Genomic DNA, 24,392 nt, shown 5'->3' with positions numbered 1-24,392 from the left:
TTAAGCCAATCCCCTTTTCTTTTAAGCCACACCTTTTTCAGTAAGTCAGGCCCCATCTGTAGATGAGGCGCTGGTGATTATTATATATTTTTTTTTTACTTACTTTCTTCTTAACCTCTTAAGGACTCAGCCCTATTTCACCTTATGGACTTGGCCATTTATTGCAAATCTGACCAGTGTCACTTTAAGTGCTGATAACTTTAAAAACGCTTTGACTTATCCAGGCCATTCTGAGATTGTTTTTTTTTCCGTCACATAGTGTACTTCATGACACTGGTAAAATTAAGTAAAAAAAAAAACATTTTTATTTATAAAAAAATAAAAAAAATAACCAAAAATGTGTAAAGTTTTAATTTCTCTACTTCTATAATACATAGTAATACCTCCAAAAATAGTTATTACTTTACATTCCCCATATGTCTACTTCATGTTTGGATCATTTTGGGAATTATATTTTATTTTTTGGGGATGTTACAAGGCTTAGAAGTTTAGAAGCAAATCTTGAAATTTTTCAGAAATTTTCAAAAACCCAATTTTTAGGGACCAGTTCAGGTCTGAAGTCACTTAGGCTTACATAATAGAAACCACCCAAAAATGAACCCATTCTATAAACTGCACCCTCAAGGTAGTCAAAACAGATTTTACAAACTTTGTTAACCCTTTAGGTGTTCCACAAGAATTAATGGAAAATAGAGATACAATTTCAAAATTTCACTTTTTTGGCAGATTTTCCATTTTAATAATTTTTTCCAGTTACAAAGCAAGGGTTAACAGCCAAACCAAACTCAATATTTATGGCGCTGATTCTGTAGTTTACAGAAACACCCCTTATGTGGTCGTAAACTGCTGTACGGGAACACGGCAGGGTGCAGAAGGAAAGGAATGCCATACGGTTTTTGGAACATATGATTTTTGGTTGCTTTATATTACACTTTTTGTGAGGCAAGATAACAAGAAACAGCTGTTTTGGCACCGTTTTTATTTTTTGTTATTTACAACATTCATCTGACAGGTTAGATCATGTGATATTTTTATAGACCAGGTTGTCACGTATGCGGCAATACCTAATATGTATACTTTTTTTTTATTTATGTAAGTTTTACACAATGATTTCATTTTTGAAGCAAAAAAAAATCTGTTGTTTTAGTGTTTCCATAGTATGAGAGCAATAATTTTTTCAGTTTTTGGGCAATTACCTTGGGTAGGGTATGATTTTTCTGGAATGAGATGACGGTTTTATTGGCACTATTTTGGGGTGTGTGTGGCTTTTGATCGCTTGCTATTATACTTTTTGTGATGTAAGGTGACAAAAAATGGTTTATTTAGCACAGTTTTTACTCTAAATTATTTACGGTGTTCATCTGAGAGGTTAGGTCATATCATATTTTTAGAGAACAGATCGATACGGGCACGGCAATACCTATATGTATACTTTTTTATTTATGTAAGTTTTACACAATAATATTTTTTAAACAAAAAATAATCATGTTTTAGTGTCTCCATATTCTGAGAGCCATAGTTTTTTTTCAGTGTTTGGGCGATTATCTCTGATAGGGTCTCATTTTTTGTGGGATGAGATGACTATTTGATTGGCACTATTTTGGGGTGCATATGACTTTTTGATCGCTTGCTATTATACCTTTTGTGATGTAAGGTGACAAAAAATGGTTTATTTAGCACAGTTTTTATTTTTTAGTTTTTACAGTGTTCATCTGAGGGGTTAGGTCATGTGATATTTTTAGAGCCGGTCGATATGAACGCGGCGATACCAAATATGTATACTTTTTTTTATTTATGTAAGTTTTACACAATAACCGCTTTTTTCAAACAACAAAATGATATTTTAGTGTCTCCATATTCTGAACCATAGTTTTTTTATTTTTTGGGCGATTGTCTCAGGTAGGGGCAAATTTTTTGCGGGATGAGCTGACAGTTAGATTGGTACTATTTTGGTGGGCAAACCCCTTTTTGATCGCTTGCTGTTGTACTTTTTGTGATGTAAGGTGACAAAAAAATGGTTTATCACAGTTTTTATTTTTTATTTTTTTACGGTGTTCATCTGAGGGTTATGTCATGTGATATGTTTATAGAGCCGGTCGATACGGACGCTGCAATACCTAATATGTATTCTTTTTTTCCCCCCTATTTTTTACCAATTCTTTTTTAACTTTATTTGGAGAAAATTACATTTTTGTTTATTTTTACTTGAAACTTATTTTTTTTAGGGAAAACTTTATTTTTTCAACTTTTCTTTTCACTTTATTTTTTGTCCCACTTTGGGACTTGAACTTTTGGGGGTATATTCCTTTACAATGCATTCCAATACTGTATTGGAATGCATTGGCTGTATGTGTAATACTGTGTGTATTACTCATACAGCTTCCGGGGCCTGTGAGATCCAGGGGGCTGGATCTCACAGGCTCTTCACCGAAAGGCAGCGCAATGCCTTCCTTAGGCATCGCGCTGCCTTCCATTCCATCGGGTGCCCCCCACATCCCCATGGGGACCCGATGGCACCGCCTACCACCGCCGCTGCAACATTAAATTGCCGCAAACTGGACCCCCCCACACATTTAGCCTACGTGCCTGCTCAATGATTTGAGCAGGCACCAGGTTCCGATCACCGCCCGCCAGGTGGCGGTGATCGGAACTATACATGACGTACCGGTACGTCATGGGTTCTTAAGGACTCGGGATCCATGCCGTATCTGTACGTCATGGGTCCCTAAGGTGTTAAATATGTCTAAAATTAGATGTTTCAAATTGCAGCAAAAATACATCAAATATAGGCCAGTAAGCTAAGTCTATTATCATATGAAACATTGTACATTGTTTAATCTGACCATTTGTATTTTCGGTGAAAAATAAGAAAACAAGATTGTTTATTTGTTGTGCACAATTTTCTCCAAACAAGTTTCAAGTGATGCTTTTCTAAATACTAGTCAATGACACATTTTTTGAGGGAATGCAGTGAGCAATTTGTGAGTGTGCCACTCTAAGGCCTAGTTCACACTTCAGTTATTTGGTCAGTGATTTCCATCAGTTATTGTGAGCCAAAACCAGAATTGGAGCCTGCACAGATATAGGGTATGAGGGAATGATTTGCTATTTTGTAGTCTTGACCTACACCTAGTTTTGGCTAATAATTCAGTGATGAAAACCACAGGCCAAGTCACTTAAGTGTAAACTAGGCCTAAAGGAACACTACAGGACAAACTACACTATGATATACTCTATACACTATGATATACCTAAATAACTCTAAAGATAGAGATGATGCACCCCCTCTTCAGGAAAAATACCTTTTGTTTGTTTTGGAATCATGCTGGATCCGCCTTCCTTCAGGTTCTCTGGGTGGGGTCATTGGCTTAAATTGCCTTCAATCCCAGAGGGCCGTGCGGGTTATAGAATTCATTCTGGCCTTGGATTCAGGAAGGAAGGATTGTCTGTTCCAGCTCAGATAAGTTTCGTTGTTTGCGGTCTAGGCTATTTGTGTGTCTTCTGCCCCTTTTCCCCTTTCACCATCTCAGGGATTCTAGGGTGTTTGCAGTCCAGGCACGAGGACACTTCATACCTACCATCAAGGTCTGAATGTGGGCTTAGCAGCATAGGGAGAGAAGTTAGGGATGAGCTAGGAGGTGACCTGTCCCCAGCATCTAGCCTAGACACTTGTGTATTTGGTTGTCTGTGTATCTGAGTTCCTGTCCGCCGTGACACCTACATGGAAGAGAATGCTCAAAAACCCCAAACACTTTAGCGTGTTTATAACCGGGGGAGCAATTCCTTTACATGTGATCCGTTGCTAACGGTAATCCCCAGCAAAAATGCATACAATGGAGGATGTCGGCAGCGGACCACATGCACCACAATGGCATCCTACACAAGATGGATTAATGTGTGTATGCAAATATAAAAATACATAAATCACTGTGAAAGGTGCACCACAATGATATGCAATTGACAACACTGGTTAATCCTGCAGGCCGATGTTAAGAACTGAGACTTTAGCCAATGTATTACAGTCAGGTATCTCAGCGTGGCATGGGTTCCTGCCACTAAACTACCTACGGGGTACACAGCCTGAGAGGTGCTAAGATACAACTTACAGCCAAGCTCCCACATACCTCCATAGTGAGATAACTAAGGCAGTGGGAGAGATAAGGCTGCAATCCCCACCTATAACAGGCCATGTGACACAGGCTACCAGGCGCAACAGAATGCTACCAGCAGTACGCAATGGCACATTCTAAACATATCAAGAAAAATTACTGAAATAAAGTAGCTTACATGGGAGGAAATGCTCAAAACCCCCAAACATATTATATACACTATGATATACCTAAATAACTGTAAAGATAGAGATGATGCACCCCCTCTTCAGGAAAAATAACTGAAATGAAGTAGCCTACATGAAAGGAAATGCTCAAAAAACCCAAACACTGTAGCGTGTTTATAACCGGGGGAGCAATTCCTCCGCATGTGATCCGTTGCTAACAGTAATCCCCATCAAGAATGCTTACAATGGAGGATGTCGGCAGTGGACCACATGCAACACAATGGCATCCTAACACAAGATGGAATAATGTATGGATGCAAATATAAGAATACATAGCCTGTGTCACATGACCTGTTATAAGTGGGGTTTGCAGCCTTATCATCTCTCCCACTACCTATGGAGGTATGTGGGAGCTTGGCTGTAAGCTGTATCTTAGCACCTCTCAGGCTGTGTTCACACCCCATAGGTAGTTTAGTGACAGGAAACCATGCCACGCTGAGATACCTTGACAGTGGTGCAAAAGGGCTCCGATGTGTTCCTGACTGGAATACGTTGGCTAAAGTCTCAGTTCTTAACATCAGCCTAGGAATTAGCCAGTGTTGTCAGTTGCATATCATTGTGGTGCACCTTTCGATTTATGACCCCCTCTTCAGGCCCTGATCTATGCATAACAAAGTGTATAATAAAATTATTATTTATTCCATGAAATTGTCAGATTCTTTGATTGATTTCCATTGTTCAGCTCTCTGAATAGCCAACATAATGAAAGTGCTGGGTTCCCCACCTAACTGACCCAAAGGAGCCAAACAGATCCCATTGACTAGCAGCGGCAGCTATCTGGCAAGAAGTAGAAGAAGTTAGGTAGTAGTAGTCAGGGCTGGCCTTGGGTTACATAGCGCCCTCTGTGGGACGTCTTTTTGGTGTCCTGCCCCCCCCCCCACCCCCCTTCCATTCACACTCACACCTCTCTGAAGCCATTATAGGGAATTAAATACACTAAGTTTGTAGCATCATATTTAAAATGTAACTTCATTTTATGGAGAAGAATGTACTTCCATCTGAAGCATTTATGATAACAGGATATGCCATAAATGTGCAATGGTCTGCTGCTATCCCAAGAATCGGGCCCCTAAGTTAATAGAGAGCAAGCCGCATATGTAGGGCCACCACTCCATTCGCTGTTATGGGACTTCCAAAAATGGCTGCCCACTGTCCATATCAGTGAATGGAGAGGATGCCATGGACAGTGTGCTACGAAATACTAGTTGTGGTGCCATACCAAGCTCCGTCTTGACATAAATGCAGCACCAGAATGAAGCTCATCACATAAATACAGCACCAGAACCAAGCTCATCACATAACTACAGCACCAGAACCAAGCTCATTACATAAATACAGCACCAGAACCAAGCTCATCACATAAATACAGCACCAGAACCAAGCTCATCACATAACTACAGCACCAGAAAAAAGCTAATTACATAAATACAGCACCAGAACCAAGCTCATTACATAACGACAGCACCAGAACCAAGCTCATTACATAACGACAGCACCAGAACCAAGCTCATTACATAAATACAGCACCAGAACCAAGCTCATTACATAAATACAGCACCAGAAAAAAGCTCATCACATAACTACAGCACCAGAACCAAGCTCATCACATAACTACAGCACCAGAACCAAGCTCATCACATAACTACAGCACCAGAACCAAGCTCATCACATAATTACGGCACCAGAACCAAGCTCATCACATAACTACAGCACCAGAACCAAGCTCATTACATAAATACAGCACCAGAACCAAGCTCATTACATAAATACAGCACCAGAACCAAGCTCATTACATAAATACAGCACCAGAACCAAGCTCATTACATAAATACAGCACCAGAACCAAACTCATCACATAAATACAGCACCAGAAAAAAGCTCATCACATAACTACAGCACCAGAACCAAGCTCATCACATAATGACAGCACCAGAACCAAGCTCATTACATAAATACAGCACCAGAACCAAGCTCATTACATAAATACAGCACCAGAACCAAGCTCATTACATAAATACAGCACCAGAACCAAGACTCCTCCTTGTCATCAACTCTATTGTGAGAGATCTACAATGAAATGTTTGGCCATGAAAAACCTTTCTTGACCAACAAATAGCTTGTCTACAAGCTGAACTCCCACCTGGATACTTTGCTGGCTTTGCAGTTGGTTCTGTACCATTTAGTGGTGCCTTGTACTCTCATGTAGTGAAGAATGTGGGCTGCTTCTTGTGATTCTCTGTGTGTGGCAAGCTGCACTCAATGGTGAACACCTGGAGTAGCTGTTATAAACAGACACAGTACATGTCTTTTACAGGGTTAATATTGTTTGCAGCAACAGAGAGGCAGCAACATAGCTATGTCCTTTAGACACCCCCCTTCCTTTCCCAGTTCAGCGGGCTAGTCCAACACCAGACATTTATTCACCTCCTCCATTGACATGCTCCTGTCCCCAACAGCAGAAGGGCACAGCATCACTCAAACTCCTCCTTCCTATCAAGTTTCAACTCAAGTTTTTCCATGTGGTGTTGAAGCTGATCGGGCTGGGTGAGAGTAACCACACAGGCGAGCAGTTGCTAAAATACAGTACATCAAGCAGCAACTCCAATTGAGCAACGTGGTCAGCAACAATGGCGGCAGCATTGTGGCCACCCTGAACCTAGAGGAAGTAACACACTCTCCCTACATGACATTTTAAAATAGTAAAAAAGTACTCTGGCTTACACAAGGTATTGGCAATGTCCAGGAGACTGCTCCTCTTTTCAGCCATTCTCATGTGGTGAGGAACGCTCTCCAGGATTTGCAGAGACAGAACGGTCTGCAGCTACACTGTTTAATCCACAACATTCCAACTTGCTGAAATTCAAAATTGCTCTTGGTATAGCTTCTGTATGAGCAGTGGAAAGCCGCAAACAATTTTGTCATAGACCAGACTGCCTCAGCAGGGAGCACATGCTGTTTCAAGGTGAGGCAGTCACAGCTTATGCCATTCATGCTGCTGTTGTGCCTCATGGCTATCAGGGGACAATGGAGGAAGAAGAAGAGCTAACATACCGTATCTTGCTGTCCGACCACTAGCTTTTGGGAACCAGCAGGGTGCTATGAGTGGCCCACAATATATGAAATGTGGGGAAATATCCTTCTTAAAATGTAACCTTTATACGATATGCATTAAAATATACACCAGAGGATGCATCACATTACAAGACATATAATCAAGGGGTGCTATAATGTCGACCCCACTGCTGGCAGGGAAGAAAAAACACTGGTAGGCACTGATGCGCCTGTATAGACGCTAACGGTGTTACCCAGCCAGCACACACATACAACAAATATTGGGGTTCAATGATCAGTACCCCACTTCTGGTGGAACAAAGATAGATATAACTGCTGCGCCTGTGTAGACGCCAGCAGTCTTACCTGACCAACCAGGTGACAAGGGTCAGCGTCGCAGGGGAACCAGGCCTGATGAAAGGGAGTGTAGACAGAAGATGCAGTCATGAACATGTAAATGCTGTGCCCTATATCACCCTATATACTTGGTAGGAATGGGACCTGTTTTCATGCTGCCTGTCTACACAGAGCACTCGCCCTGAAAAGGGCGACCCCGTCCGGATGCCTGTCCCTAGTTAGGACCTGAACCCTAGTAAATTGAACAAAAATAATAAAATCTATAGTGACTACAGACCTCCCGACGTGGCACGTTTCTGTCGTGTCGACTCCTCAGGGGGATTCAGTACATGTAGAAACAAAAAACAAAAGTACCGTCTATAGCCGCGGGTAGCAGTTAAACATACACTGCAGTTAGGCGGTTACATTAAAGACTAGACTCAAAAAGTAAAGGTCAAAGTCTAGGGGCAGGCATCCATGATGACGGATTGCCATGCTGCAGAGGAATGGATACTTCTCCGCTTCTTAGTGTGTGAGGATATGGTGGTCCTCAATGTGGTAAAGTCCCTAACAGTAAGGGGGTTCCTCAACCTATACCAGCCACCCTGACACATACCTTCGTGGGGTTTAAATAAATCGCCAGCGCGCCTCCACCTGGGAGACCGCCCTGTCAGCACCTGCGTCGGCGTGTGACGTCACGCGCATGCGCCGCGACGCACCACACGCCGACGCCTATGCCACATGGTTGCGGCGACCAATCAGATCAGGAGGCGGAGCGAGACAGCGGTTACCTAGGAGAGCATGTCAACAGGAAGTAACCTCACAGTACGTCCAGAGAATAGAGGCGTCCGTGACAACGCTACGATAGTCGTAGCAGAACAAAGCTGATATTTCTTACACGATACCAGCGACATGGATACAATACAAAGGACTGGACATAATACCAAGTATTTAGCAAATATTTTGAATTGGGAAAGTGTCTCATATGAGTGCATGCCATCCTAGAGAATAGAATGCCACCTCCAATATGAGCATTGTTTCTATTATGAAGAAGCTACCCCGCAATCTATATAAAACACCCATAGTCCAGCCTTTCATTCAGGCCTAAGGGTGCAGATGTTTTAAGTTGAAAAATCCATCGAGATTCTTGTTGAAGCAGACATCTGTCCCAATTCCCCCCTCTCACTGGCGGTTTGACCAAGTCAAAGCCCAGGAACTTCAGGGTGGCTTTTCCATTGTGCACAGTGTGCACATGTTTCGAGATTGGGGTGTCTCGCTTGTGAGAGATGTCCCCCAAATGCTCCCCTATCCGCCTCCTGAGTTCCCGTATCGTTTTGCCAACATATTCAATCCCACATTCACACTGGATCCGATAGATGACCCCTCTAGATTTACAATTAATGAAATGTGGGATTGAATATGTTTTGCCTGTGACATTGCTCACAAATGACTTGGTGACGTCTATGCGTTTGCACGCTATACAGTTCCCACATCTATAGCATCCCACACTCCTGCATCGCAACCAGGTGGTCTTGGTGCGGTCAGGTGCATAGTGACTATGCACTAACTTGTCGCGTATGTTCGGTCCCCTGCGACAAGTTATTTGTGGTTGGTCACCCAAAACGTCTTTTAAGTCAGGGTCCATTTTAAGAATTTGCCAATGGCATCCTAAAATCTGCCTGACTTGTTTGGACCCCCTATCAAAATTGGCAATAATTCTCGTGACCCTAGTTGGCGAAGTGGATGGTTGATTGGGAGTGAGCAATGAGCATCTTGGTCGGGACAGAGCTTTCTGATACGCCGATCTCAGAACATGGTCGGGGTATCCCCTCGACAAAAATCTACACCTCAGATCCGCTGCTTGGTTGATAAAGTCATGTTTATTAGAGCAGTTGCGTCTGAGTCGCAGGTATTGGCCTCTAGGAATTCCTGTCCTGAGTGGGAGAGGATGGTTGCTCTCCCACCTCAGGAGGGAATTCGTAGAGGTGGCCTTCCTATAAATTGACGTGTCCAGTTCCCCCCTCGCATTCCTGGAGATTTTTATGTCCAGGAATGGCAGGGTCGTGGGGTCGGACTCACTAGTGAAGCACATACCAATATTATTCTGGTTAAGATGCTGAACAAAGGCTTCAAAGGTCCCCTGATCTCCATTCCAAAGAATGAATATATCATCGATGTATCGCGCCCACAGACCAATTTCGTAAGTGTCCAAAGCTTCATCTTCCTTGAATACGATGGTCTCCTCCCACCAGCCCAGGAATAAGTTGGCATACGATGGGGCACACGGACTCCCCATCGCTGTACCCCTGAGCTGGTGGTAGGTCCTCCCGTCAAAGGTGAAGAAATTACGTGTAAGTGTAAACTCAAGAAGACGCAGGACAAATTGGCTGTGGGCGCGATACTGACAACCCCGTGATCGAAGAAAGTGTTCTACTGCTTTGAGACCCAAATTGTGTGGTATGGATGAATATAGGGCCTCAACGTCGATGCTGGAAAGGAGACATGTCTCCTCCAATGTCAGCCCCTCCAAACGCTTGAGGAGGTCAGTGGTGTCTCTGACATGGGAGGGGAGAGCCGTAACAAACGGTGCCAATACCCGGTCGATGTAAATACCCAGATTCTGGTTAAGATTGTCCACCCCCGATACAATTGGTCTCCCCTTGAGGGGACTAACCCCTTTATGCACCTTGGGGAGACTATAGAATGTAGATTTCCGAGGATGCAAAGGGAAAAGAAAGGCAAATTCCTCAGCGGAAATGATGTTAGTAGCTTTCGCTTCTTCCAAAATATTTTTAAGTTCCCGCCTATATCCCTCGGTGGGGTCACTGTACAGTACTTCATATGTCCCTGCATCAGAGAGTATACTCCTACACATATTCTCATATTGTGCCGAGTCCATGACCACAACATTCCCCCCCTTGTCGGCGGGTTTAATGACGATTTGGTGGTCGTCAGCTAGTGATGAAATAGCGGTGGTCACAGACTCGGCACAGTTGGAATGATGTGTGGAGACTCTAAGATCCTCCAGATCCCTGGTGACCATATTGAGGAATACGTCTATGCAAGATAGTTCGTTCGCAGTGGGTGGCATCTTCGTACTCTTTACTTTAAGGTTTGTGAAAGGACCGTTGCCCTGAGTGTTGTCCTTATTAGAGTCTAGGGACAGTAGAAGTTCCACATCTTTTAGTAGATCAATCGGGATCCCCAACTCTAGGCATTGGCGACGGTCCATAAGTCTAAAGTGTTTGTGCCACCTTAATTTGCGAATGAATAGATTGACGTCTTTAACAGACGAAAATCTATCGAATTTTGGGGTGGGTACAAAGCTCAGACCTAATTCAAGGGCTTTAATCTCATCAGTATTGAGGACACGTGAGGAAAGATTTAGGACTTGTGGTCCTAAAGCTAGTTCGGAGGTTTCTGTATGCGATTGCGTAGCGGATATTCCATATTCTGGTTGAACTGGCCTAAAAAAACGGTTATCCTGGCCTCTATATGCGCCCCGACCTCTACCCCTCCTGTATCTTCCCCTGTTGGGGTGTTGACTTACTTTGGGGGCAGTTTCTCTCTCAGAGTCGGATAGGTCAGTTTCAGTAGAAGATCTCTCAGAATTGCTTGGTACAATTTCTCTTCTTGTATTACCGAGAGAGGAGTATATACGGTTTTCTTTAAAGTCTGAGAGATCTCTAATAAACTGTCGATGTTTCCTTTCTTTGAGATGATATTGGTATTTTTTCTAAGGTGAGTTGGAGCTGCTTTTCTTTGTTCTGGAATTCCGCTTCTTGCGAGAAAGTCTGCGCTACCTCTGTGTACTCTGTCAGTTTCTGACTAAGGGTGGCTAGATTAGCTCTCTCCTCATCCAGCAAAAGCTTCATCAGCCTGAGGGAACTACTGGTGGCTTCGTGCTCCCATTTAGTTAGAAAGCCAGGATGTTGTCGTAGACAAGCCGCTGGGAGGAGAGAGATACGTAGCCCCCTTGGGACAATATTGTTTTTAATATAATTGTCCAGACTTTGCACCTCCCACCAGGACGTAATCTGTTCTTTGTAGACCTGGGTAAGGTCTACAAAGGCGGTTTGGAATGATGGTAAATACTTTTTCTGGTTAAATTGTTTGTCCGAAAATATATCCTTGGCCTCATGTAACCAGTTCTCTGAATCAAATCCCGTCGCCAGAAATCCTGCCATATCAGTAGGAAAATATAATATCTGATAGAGACTATTAATGAAAACAGTCCCACTGATATTTCAAGATTAAGAGCTATGAGTGGCCCACAATATATGAAATGTGGGGAAATATCCTTCTTAAAATGTAACCTTTATACGATATGCATTAAAATATACACCAGAGGATGCATCACATTACAAGACATATAATCAAGGGGTGCTATAATGTCGACCCCACTGCTGGCAGGGAAGAAAAAACACTGGTAGGCACTGATGCGCCTGTATAGACGCTAACGGTGTTACCCAGCCAGCACACACATACAACAAATATTGGGGTTCAATGATCGGTACCCCACTTCTGGTGGAACAAAGATAGATATAACTGCTGCGCCTGTGTAGACGCCAGCAGTCTTACCTGACCAACCAGGTGACAAGGGTCAGCGTCGCAGGGGAACCAGGCCTGATGAAAGGGAGTGTAGACAGAAGATGCAGTCATGAACGTGTAAATGCTGTGCCCTATATCACCCTATATACTTGGTAGGAATGGGACCTGTTTTCATGCTGCCTGTCTACACAGAGCACTCGCCCTGAAAAGGGCGACCCCGTCTGGATGCCTGTCCCTAGTTAGGACCTGAACCCTAGTAAATTGAACAAAAATAATAAAATCTATAGTGACTACAGACCTCCCGACGTGGCACGTTTCTGTCGTGTCGACTCCTCAGGGGGATTCAGTACATGTAGAAACAAAAAACAAAAGTACCGTCTATAGCCGCAGGTAGCAGTTAAACATACACTGCAGTTAGGCGGTTACATTAAAGACTAGACTCAAAAAGTAAAGGTCAAAGTCTAGGGGCAGGCATCCATGATGACGGATTGCCATGCTGCAGAGGAATGGATACTTCTCCGCTTCTTAGTGTGTGAGGATATGGTGGTCCCCAATATTTGTTGTATGTGTGTGCTGGCTGGGTAACACCGTTAGCGTCTATACAGGAGCATCAGTGCCTACCAGTGTTTTTTCTTCTCCAACACTGGAGGAGTCAGAGTTGGAGAATCAAGTGGAGGATGATCATGGTGACTCCAGGTATGATACCCAATGATCTCAGTGGAGGAAAGAAGCTGGCATTTCAAGCACCATGGAAAGAATGGCAAGCTGTATACTCGCTTTTTTTTGCTACCATGAAAGGACTTTCATTGACATCAAGCATTCTGGCGATTACTGGATAGCCATGCTTTTAGACCCTCGCTGTCAAAGCAAAATAGGAGAATGTTTTCCTCCCTCCAACAGGGAGGTTAAATTACATTATTACCAGGAAACAGTGTGTACGCAGCCTTCCGCAGCTTTCGTGGAGTAGACATTGTCAGCCAGGTATGAAAGGGAGGCTCTTTTCTGCGCCCCGCAGAGTCACCCCCCTCCCTTCACCACAAGCATCAGTAGCAGCAGCAGCCAGTTCAGTGTCCACCCAGGCTCAGGCCCACCTACACTCTGGCCTGTCTCTTGTGCATAGCCGGTTCCCTGAACCCATGGATTTCTGGGCAGGCAGACTGGAACAGTGGTCCGAACTGGCACAGCACACTGTTACTGTCTGCCTGCCATCATGCCTACCATCGAGTTGCCTGCCTACCATCATGTTCCATAAGGTGGAAAAGAGGGTGTTTTACACAAATTTCTAGGGCAATTTGAGCCAATCGACTTTTGCCTGAACCAAACTTTTTGAAAAATGTAATGAACCTGAACTGAGCCGAACCTTGACAGGTTCTTTCATCCCTATCTAGAGTAGATCTTGAGGTTAATGCTATCATACAGTAGAAATGGTGTTCATATGATAACCCTAAGCAGAAATATCAGAATACATTGTAATGTGACAAAGTAGAGGGAATGATCCTAGAGGGATACATGGTCACAAAGCAAGGTTAATGTCTGCCAGAGCCATATAATCTCACAAAGCAGATTGGAGGAATGGGCAAGCTCTGCACACCAGAATTCTGGCTTCCAAGTGCAAGTAGGTGTTTTGCTACTTTTTGGGGTCACATGCACAAACATTTGTGACTTTTTGAGCTCTATACCTTCCATCACCATTTGGAGTGAAAATGTGGTCAGAATTTCAGGACAGATCACTTTTGTGATACATTAATTAAGTGCAACTTTCTAAAATGTCCCAAAAGTCACTACTACACATCAAGCATCTCCCAAGCATACATTTACTGAAATGGGTGCAGCAACATTGCACTTTTACAAAATGTATTATTACTTTGCACCATCTTCTTATATTTGGCGCAGGTGAGCGTAGCAACTCCAATCTACAAACTAACCTCAAATATACCTTCAGTGTTAAATTCCTCCCTATATTTACAAATGATGTCTCAAAGTACAGGTGATGTCTTCTAGAGGGAAATGGTGTCAGAAAGTAGAGTTTATGTTTCCTAAAGTCAAATAATTTCATAAAATACAAGTGATGTCTGTTAGAGACACATGATGTAACAAAGTAGAGGCTATGTTTTCTAGTGACAAATTATGTCAGAAAGTACAGGTGATGTCTTCTACAGGCATATGTCATAAGTAGAGATGATGTTTCCTCAGACTGCATTTATTATACTGCATACAACATTTGAGGCATCTCACAATAATAGCGATACATCTCCCCTAATTTGTTTATTTTTTTAGTAAAATATCACAGAGTATAAAGATTTAAAGGGGACTTATCAACAGGAAAAATGCTAAGTATTCAACAGGCAGCATATTATAGCGCAGGAAAGGCTGGGCAGAATGATATAGAATGCTGTAGGAAAATATTCAGTATGTCCTGCTCATTCTGGGTTTTAAAGTCAAGTAGATAGTCCTGTTGATAGTCATAGATGGAAGGCTGTCATGAATAGGGCTACCTCCTTGACTTCAAAGCTTAAAATGAGCAGGAATTTAAATGAATAAATTACACATTTAGATGAATCATTTCCCATAAACGATATATCAATCTGTTCGCTCTATAAAATGCTGATGGCAGATTACACTGCATTTGCATGGTGATAGGTCTCCTTTAACACTATTTATAGTCATTTAAAATGGTTCTAGTTTACCATAAGTAAAAATAAGCGTCAATTGTTTATCATAGTTTTTGTTCTTAGCCAAGACACTGTAAAACTTGGATAAAAATGCTTAATTTGTCAGATTTGACAAACTTTGTGAGCTTTATTTTGTTCTGACACTGGTCATGTCAAATATTCTGATATGTATTTTTACAGAAATGGTTTGATGGGGGATTCACAAACAGCCTACCTGTCTTGCCCACTGGACGAACAATTACAGTATCACCATTTTGTGGTCGACAAGATATATGCCCTAAGGATAATGGACATTTTGAGTGGTATTTTAAAATCGGCAAACAACAAATAAAGGTAATATATATGTTTATTTTGCATGTGTGTGTGAATGGAGACACATAGTTACATTGAAAATAAACACTTAGACCAATAGAGTTCTTGGCGACTATAACCCAACTCATCTTTAAGAATGCACCAATGTGCTGCAGGGCTTACTGAAGTATATGGGTGCATTCTTAAGGATGAGGGGGGTTATAGTCACATTTACTTAAGCACAGCACAATTAGAGTTGGGCAGTGTTTATATTAAATGTGACTATAACCACCCTCACCCTTAAGAATGCACTTATGAACTGCAGGGGAGAGCAGTGAGAAGAAGGGAAGGGCATAAAAAGGAAATATAACACAAATAAATACTATTAAAAAAAAATATGTGCTGACAAAGGTAAGTGCACATTATCCAAACATCCATATATGTTATGAAGTTCATAGTTTAGTACATGAAAAAGTTTGAGTGCAATACTGTGAGGCATACAAAAGTAGTAGAGCACAGGCAATCTGAGTGTCAATTCTCTGCGTTGACACCCTGAAATTCAACTAGGGGCCCCAAAGTGGAATTTCAATTCCCAGCTAGCCCACTCCTGTAATCTAAGCAGAGATGGACTGGGAACTTAAAACGGCTCTGAAAAAAATAAAAAATAAAAAATATGTAGGTGGGTCCAAATTGATAAAAGGCAGGGCCCACAGAAGAAGGAAAGAACAACACATGTAGGCAGGCCCAATCAATGAGGGGAGGCCAGCAATACCATACTGTGGCACAAAATACCAGCAGAGTGAAATACCATACCCAAAGGAACCAGATACCACAGGACTTCACAAAATAATACCCCAGCAGCACAAAATACCTCCCTAAAAACTGCCCTCTGTGGTGGCCAATGTCAACTGCCACATTATGTTCTCCTACTCCAGTTACCTCAGGATGGCAATAGAGTTGGAGTTAGGAGGGCACGTGCAGCACCTGCCAGGTACATAGGTACTTTACACTCCCTGGTAATTAACTCTGGGATTAACTGGGATTAACTCTTCAGATCATAACTTAAATGACTAGCTGCCGTGAGGAGGGCCCTCTGAGAAGTTTCCCTGCAGTATCTGTAGCTAATTTGCCCCTGAGTTTAAGCATCTGATCTACCTTTTCATACCCCATAATAATGGTAGGAGGTGATGTATCCAAGTATTTAAGCTTAACATCCTGGATTAAGTGGGTTGTCAGATTAGTTTTTTTTGGACCCAACTCCTAAGTATGTCAATTGAGTTTCCCGTCATTCAAAGGGGACACTCCATTGAATGGGTTTAGCCATGGTAAGGGGTGTTGAGACACTGAGGATTTCATGCTTACTATAATTTATTTTGAAATTTGATTAAAAAAAAACACATTTCTCAAATAACTCCATAATATAGGGAGATGGCTTCACATGGTTGGCAATCAACATCATTATGTCATCTGCAAAAACAGTACAGCTATGAGTGGTCACACCTACTTGTGGACTGAAAATGAGGGGTGGGGAAGCCAAATATAAGAAGGGCCTTATTTTCAATAAATGTCCAATTAATTCTCTATAATTCCTTCTCAGCATCTGTGACTGTTAGTGAAGGACGAACATCTGCCGGGATGGTCCGCGAACGCGATCAAATGATCGCGAACCTCAAATTCGCGGCGGGTCCCATTAATTTTAATGTCAGGCGAACCTGAAAAACCTTCAGCTCATATTTGCAGCCAAGAAATAATTTCTAGAAGTGCACAAATAGTCCCACAACATGGACAGTGACATACCAGATGTATTATTTGAATTTGCGATCTCCATTCATAATTTTTTTAAATGCAAAATATCTGCAATATAATTTTCGCGTACGCGCATGTGCAAATGCACTATACAGTACCCAAATGCACCATAAAGAAAGTATATTGGTACATAACACCCCGCTTCAATCAGTTTTTTTGAAGGACAACTGTTATATCACACTAGTAGAAATTATTTGTTCCAATAACGCTTGTCCCTCTATATACCTGCACTATCACAGCAGAACCGCACACGGCTGCCGCAGAATACAAATGCACTATAATATACTTTCTAACATAGAAAGTATATTATAACATTGTACAAGGAAGGCAATCCATTAGAATATACATAAAGATAAAACATAACCTTTAATAATTTTACTATGAGGGTCCATTCACATGTCCGTAAGTGTTTTGCGGATCCGCAAAACATGGACCCCGCAATGTGCATTCCGCAATTTGTGGACCGCACATCGCCGGCACTATAATAGAACATGCCTAATCTTGTATGCAATTGCTGACAAGAATAGGACATGTACCAGATGCGGACCCATTTTTCGGACGTCTGAATGGAAAAGATATCCCTCAAAGTTAAAATAAATTAAATGATTAAAGTTAAGCAAAAAGCATAGATGTGGTAGGCAATAACAAGTGCTCGGCGGCACTAAATCAGAAACCATATGTTCTACCACAATCCGGGGGGTTCCAGTGCACATCCATGAATCCCAGAGGGAAAGCAAAAAAAAACATCTATCCCTGGGCTAGATGATAATGTGGTATTGAAGGACAGGGTGGGCAAAGAACTGTCCCTGATATTGCCCTACAGGGAGGTCAGGGGTCAAGTCCTGGGAAAAAAAGTGTGGGAACTCACCCAAGATGCAATGCAACCCCCCCCCCCCCCCGCATACAATCCCACACCATAGTCCCCCCCATCATACAATCCCACACCATAGTCCCCCCATCCCACATGGCACACCTCACAGAATTGTCAGCCCCCTCCACAGGCTTCACATGTCCCTCTCAGGCAGACACTCTCCCCTGTCAGTGCTAAAGACGCTGGTGCGCAGAGCAGCCATGCCTGACCTTCCTGCTGTAATAGAACTTCTGAAGCGCGAGCTGGCTGCCGACCCACGTGACCTAGAAATGTCACGTGATAGTGTGACGTCAGAAGGTCCGTTTGGTGTCTGGAGTTTAGACACTACCCTTCTGTTTGTATCGCTGTCCTGAGGACAGCGATATAAACAGAAACAGATCACCATGGAGATGAGCGCTTCACTTCCACAATGGAAGCGCTCATCTCAGTGCCTGCCCCGCCGCCGCCGCCGCACACTGCCTGCCCCGCCGCACACAGATGAAAGGGAACGGCGTTCCTGCCATGAAAAAAGTGCAGGAACGCCGTTCCCACGCGTTCCCCCTGGACTCGACCCCTGAGGGAGGTGCTATTCTGGCCCTGATAGCCTAACCACAGACCACCCGCCCTGATAAGAGCGACCCCGTCCGGAACCTTACCCTATATAAAAATGTCCCTAGTAAGCCTCTCTCCGCTAGGCACCTGACTTCCAGGTGATCACTATATAGATCTATGTGTTTTTGACTCATTATAAAAGTATATTATAAGTATATCGCACCCCTCTGTGTATCACACATATCGATAGAACACCTATACTAGTGCTTAAAATGACTTTTGGGGCCCTATTAGCTAGCGTTTGGTGTCCCTAACAGACTGTCCCTGCTCCACACAGCAACCTCTCCCTACACTGTCAAAACACTGAATGTAAAATGGAGGCCAGATCAGGTTTATTTAAAGGTAGTGGGTATGTCCATGTGCTGAAATGTCTCAATTTGCTGTCCTGTACCACCAGATGGATGTGTCATGGGTCAAAGTTCTTCATAATGTAAAAGAATATGGCGGGCGCAAATTTCTCCATATGTTCGCATGTTCGGGGAATCGCGAACACGCAAAGTTTGCCGCGAAACGACCGCCGGGCAAAACGCAAGACCATCTCTATTGACTGTGGCTAAGGGGATTTTCAAGGAGAGGGCATATTGCATAGCATATACGACTTTACCGGAATTTTGGCATCCTCTCATGCCAGGATGAAGCCTTTTAGTTCTAAATGAATCAAACAGAGTAGAAACAGTTTATCCTGTTTCTCCCAAAATTGGAGATCCACATTAAATAAGAAATTATATAGAAATCTTGTTCTACACACACTTTCCCTTTGGCCCAGACCCTTTTTAAAAGGAAATTGGACATTGATCCAGGGATTGATATAGCAGGATTACAGGTTGGACTTGGTGGACGTTTGTCTTTTTCCAACCTTAAGAACTTTGTAACTATGTAACAAAGAAGATGGGTCCTTTCCCACCTTAGAAAGGATTGTAAATGTTATCTCAAGGACCTGCTTTGGGATGGGTTCTAGAAGGGCATTAGATTGATGGACAGGAGATTAGAAAGGAACTTTTTTAGTAACCAAAAGGGTGACCATCAGGCTCAAGGCTTTAACCTAAAGATAGTGAAATCACTATCATAGACACCTTGCCCACCGAAATAGGCGCTGAGGCCCTGTGGGAGAAATGAGTTGCTAAATTATATAAGAAGTGATAACATTTTCTTAATTCTTTAGCTATTTGGTCCATTTTAGTGACTGTATTGCCAGAATATGTAACAATAGAGTTAATGAATGAGGCATCTTTCTCCAGTTTTATAAGACATGACATAAAGCGGTTTCCTTTGTCTACATGGGTGTAATACTTAAACTTAGCATATTTGTATGCCTTAGTATAACAAAATACTCTTGATGTGGAAAGTAATATTGCCATTAGAAAAAAGAAGGAACAGACAAATAGGGCAGGATTAATCATTGAAAGTTCTAGGGCTGGATAAAAAGGGCAATAGCTAATTTAATTTTTTAGTTATGATAGAGGAGCTACTGGCCTCATGTGGTGCATGAGGGGCTCCGATATGTTCCAGACTGGAAGATATTGGCAAAGTTCTCAGCTTTTAACATCGGCTTGAGAAATTAGCTAGTATTGTCAGTTGCATATCATTTTGGTGCATTTTTTGCAGTGATTTTTGTATTTATATATTTTTTCATCTGCACAATGTATCATTTTGTGTAAGATGTCCTTGTGGTGCATGGGGTCCGCCCTGGCATCCTCCATTATAAGCATTTTTTGCTGGTAATTGCCGTTATCTGTGGATCGCATGCGGAGGAATTGCTCCCCAGGTTATAGACACGCTACAGTGTTTGGGTTTGGAGCATTTCCACCCATTTTTCAGTGAGGCACTGGCTTTCCCTAAAGAGACTAGCTCTGCATTGACACTTTGTAGTAATGCTCCATGGGAATATAATATGCAATATCCAGGGGAAGAGAACCGTCTCACTAGTGCATCTATTAAAACTAGCTCCCTATAAGTCAATTTTCTCATTTTCAACAAACCTTGGGGCAAAGGAAAATAGCCAAGCCAAAATGTGGATGGATATATGGTCGAGCTGTTTTCCCTAGATATGATCTAAAAAGTCAAATGGTGACTTATAGGGAATCCCTTTCCATAGATGGAACCAGTGAAATGGTTCCCCTTTTCTCTGATAATCATTAGTGAACACTGTTGGATTAAAATTCATGATGACACACTAGCAGGATAGTAAACATTGTGAACAATTTCATATATACCGTATTTTTCGCCGTATAAGACGCACCGGCGTATAAGACGCACCTAGGTTTTTGGGGAGGAAAATAAGAAAAAAAAATTTTTTAACCAAAAGGTGTGCTGTGGGTTTGGAACTAGGTGGTCTGTGGATGGCACTATTACTGGGGATCTGTGGATGACGGACACTGTTATGGGGGGATCTGTGGATGACGGACACTGTTATGGGGGGATCTGTGGATGACTGACACTGTTATGGGGGGATCTGTGGATGACGGACACTGTTATGGGGGCAACTGTGGATGACGGACACTTATGGGGGAACTGTGGATGACAGACACTGTTATGGGGGGATCTGTGGCTGGCACTGTTACAGGGGGGGGATCTGTGGATGGCACTGTTATACATGTGTCATCCACAGACCCTCCCAGCCCATAACTGTGCCATCCACAGATCACCCGCCGCTCCAGTATACTAATATAATATGTCTGATTTAATTAATGGTTATTAAATATGCATCTTTATTCCTAATAGTACCTTAAATCCTAAGCGCTTCAGTACAATGCCGGCAGGCCGGGCAGCCGGCGCGGCGCGTCACTCACTGACGTCACTTGCCTGCGCCGCCTGCTTCATTCATAAAGTAGGCGGCGCAGGCACGTGACATCAGGGAGTTACGCTGCCGCCCGCCCGGCCTGCATTGTACGGATGCGCTTAGGATTTAAGGTACTATTAGGCATAAAGGGGCATATTTAATAACCATTAATTGAATATGACATATTTTATTAGTACACCGGAGCGGCGGGGCGGGCCTTTAGTACAGTGACTGCACCGCCCCGCCGCTATTGCCGGCCCCAGCTCCTCCTCCCAGTCCCTCCCAGAGTCCCCGCTCGCTTTACATCGCTGCCAGCGATGTAAAACTGACTGCATTCGCCGTATAAGACGCAGGGGCATTTTCCCCCCATTTTGGGGGAAGAAAAAGTGCGTCTTATACGGCGAAAAATACGGTATATATATATATATATATATATATATATATATATATATATATATATATATATTTGTAAACTGTCTCATTTTTCTACATTCTAAGCAAGTTGACTTTTTTTTATCCTTAATTAAAAATGTTTTCTTTGGGATGAATGTTAATTAAAACCTGCGTTCACATGCAATGTACACCATTAACTTCATTCAGCAAATATTGTAAAAATCTCAAGTTTGTAATTAAAATTTTGCAGTATAGAAGATTGTTTAATGATTGTTACATGTTAAAGTGACTAGAGAATAGTTTGAAAAAAAAAAGTAATTGAGTTTGTTTGTCCTTATTTAAACTTTTACCACAGTTATCAGCTGCAAATTGGGAAAGACTCCGTGAAGTTTTGTTTCCACCAAGCCGAGCCAAATTTGACCTCATTTTTCAAGATGGATTTGAAGATGCAGTGACATTTTTACAATCAGAAGATTGGTATCAACCAACCTAAACAGCACCCTTCCAGAGTGTGATTAAACTGAGCGCTATAATTTTGTATTATTAAATGCTGATTTAACTATTCTTTATATTAAAGTGGATTTCCAAGACTTTTATGCTGATGGCATATCCTCTGGATAGGTCATCAATATCTGTACTGTAGGGGTTGAAACCCAGGATCCCTGCTGATCTGCTGTTTAAGAAGAACCTGTTGCTTGCAGTAGCACTGAAGCCTTCTCTGCTCACCAAGCATAATACTCATTATTATACAATGGCTGAGCTGGGTATCACTGTTCACCCTAATTCATTTCAATGGGGTTGCATTGTGCCTAGGATATGTGATCAATGAACATGGCATCACATGGCCCAGGGTCTAGGCTAAGCTTAGTGTACTATACAAGTGTTGAAAAAACACTTTAAAGTGGAAACATAAAATCTATACCACCAAGTGTCATATGTGTAAAATTGTTGGTCTTGGGCTTTTGTCAGGAGTGACGTACATGCAATTTAGCATGAGCAGGTCAGGTCCCCGACTGTCAGTGACACCCAGGGACCCTGAGGAAAAAACTATTTGTTTATTACCACCTCTACATTCTCTTGTGCTTGCTGCGTTGTCCTCAATAAATGCTATGCAGTCAATATATAGTGGTACTTGAAAGCCTGTGACTTCCTCAGAATTTTCTATATATGTCTGTACAAATTTAACCCAAAATGTCATTTTATTTTCACTCAAGTCCTAAAAGTTAATAAAGATAACTAAAAGATTTCACAAAAATTCAATTAGGCCGGTTCGCCGAATTTTCCGAAAATATTTGGATAGATCTGAATTTATTTGTGGCAAATCACGTAAAAAAAACAGCTATTTCCAGGGTGCAGAGAGCCTGTATAGTGGTGTACAACACTGTGCCTTGCAGTAACATGCATAGGGAGTCAGCTATGGCAGTAAAACAATACCGTGAGTCAGTATAACATGCAGTTATTGGGCCAAAACTGACCAAATAACTCAAGTGTGAACTTAGCCTTACAGGTCACTGAACCTTGCAGCCTTACAGGTCAAAGAACCTTGCAGAGGCCCAAAATTCTACTATAGTGTGAAAGAGCACACTCCTTTTACACTATCGTCAGCTGATTCCACATAGATGCCTAAAGAACCTGTTCTACTAAACGCTTATACAAGTAGAGCCCCCCCAGCAGAGTAGAGAGAGTGTCAGCAGTAAGTTAGAGTAAGCATGAGGAGGTCACAGACTGGCAAGGTGACATAGTGTGGAGGTGGCAGCAGCAGCAGCATGAGAAGGCCACACAGTGGCCCAGAGACAGAGTTGTGAGTTGGCATCAGCATGAGGAGACCACAGAGTGGCACAATGACATAGTGTGGAGGTGGCAACAGCAGCATGAGGTGACCTGAGTGTTGAGGTGGCAGCAGCATAAGGAGATCAGAGTGACCCGGTGACAGAGTGGGTGGCAACAACAGTACCCGCTGATGATGGTGGGTGTAAGAAAGAGCACTTGGCATCCCATGTGTTGTCAGGCAGGTGGCAGCATCAGAATAGTAGCTGAGCCATGTAGCCAGAAGAAATCGGTCTCTATTGTCAAGGTTTGGGTGAGGCAGCATGGATGATCTAATCTGATGCATCAGGCATTGGTGGGGGGAAATCCTGGCTGCTCCATGCCTGATTCATCTTGACAAAGGTCAGTCCCGCCACACTGAACACCTACTCTGATGCCACACTACTGACCGGGCAGGCTAGCTTTTCCAGGGCAAACTCGGCCAGTTGCTGCCATGAATCCAATTTGGCTGCCCAGTAGTCCAGGGGATCTTTAATGACGGGTAGCAGGGTGCACTCCAAGTATGCCACCACCTGCTGGTTCAGGTTCTACTCCAGGTCTAGATGCTGCTGCTGGTGAGTAGTCTTCACTAGGCGGGTGAAGAAATCTGCTCATGAGCGACTCTAGACTTTAGCTGCTGCTGATGGAGCTGGTACTGCTTCTACCCCCCACACCGCCCCAGCAGATATGGCAGTGAAATGAGGGCATAGAGGGCCCCCCGGTCAGACCTGCGAGAGGATGGACGATGGGGCAGATAGGCAGCGGCCAACTGACTACATAGGATGTCCCTATAGTAGTTCAATTGGTCCTCCCTCTCAGCGGGTGTAAAAAAAAGGCCCCCATTTTTGAACGGTAGCAAGGGTCCAACAAGGTGGAGAGCCAGAAGTCATCCCACTAACGAATGGTGAC

General features: G+C 42.9%; 1 protein-coding gene across 2 annotated transcripts in view; it reads left to right on the top strand.

The window, feature by feature from the left end:
- The window catches only part of PNPLA4 (patatin like phospholipase domain containing 4), a 116,687-nt gene extending 93,805 nt beyond the window's left edge, over positions 1-22,882 (top strand). For both annotated transcript variants that reach the window (XM_044287341.1, XM_044287342.1), the window contains exons 6-7: positions 15,127-15,279; positions 22,033-22,882. In XM_044287341.1, coding sequence (XP_044143276.1) covers positions 15,127-15,279; positions 22,033-22,170 — 291 coding nt within the window. In that variant the 3' untranslated portion in view covers positions 22,171-22,882. The remainder of the gene's footprint in view (positions 1-15,126; positions 15,280-22,032) is intronic.
- Positions 22,883-24,392: the final 1,510 nt, after the last annotated feature.

The sequence above is a fragment of the Bufo gargarizans genome, chromosome 3 (genome assembly GCF_014858855.1).
Source record: "Bufo gargarizans isolate SCDJY-AF-19 chromosome 3, ASM1485885v1, whole genome shotgun sequence".
In the NCBI taxonomy this organism is placed as follows: Eukaryota; Metazoa; Chordata; class Amphibia; order Anura; family Bufonidae; genus Bufo; species Bufo gargarizans.
The sequence above is the reverse complement of the archived record's forward strand: the minus strand, read 5'-3'. Positions and strand labels throughout refer to the sequence as shown.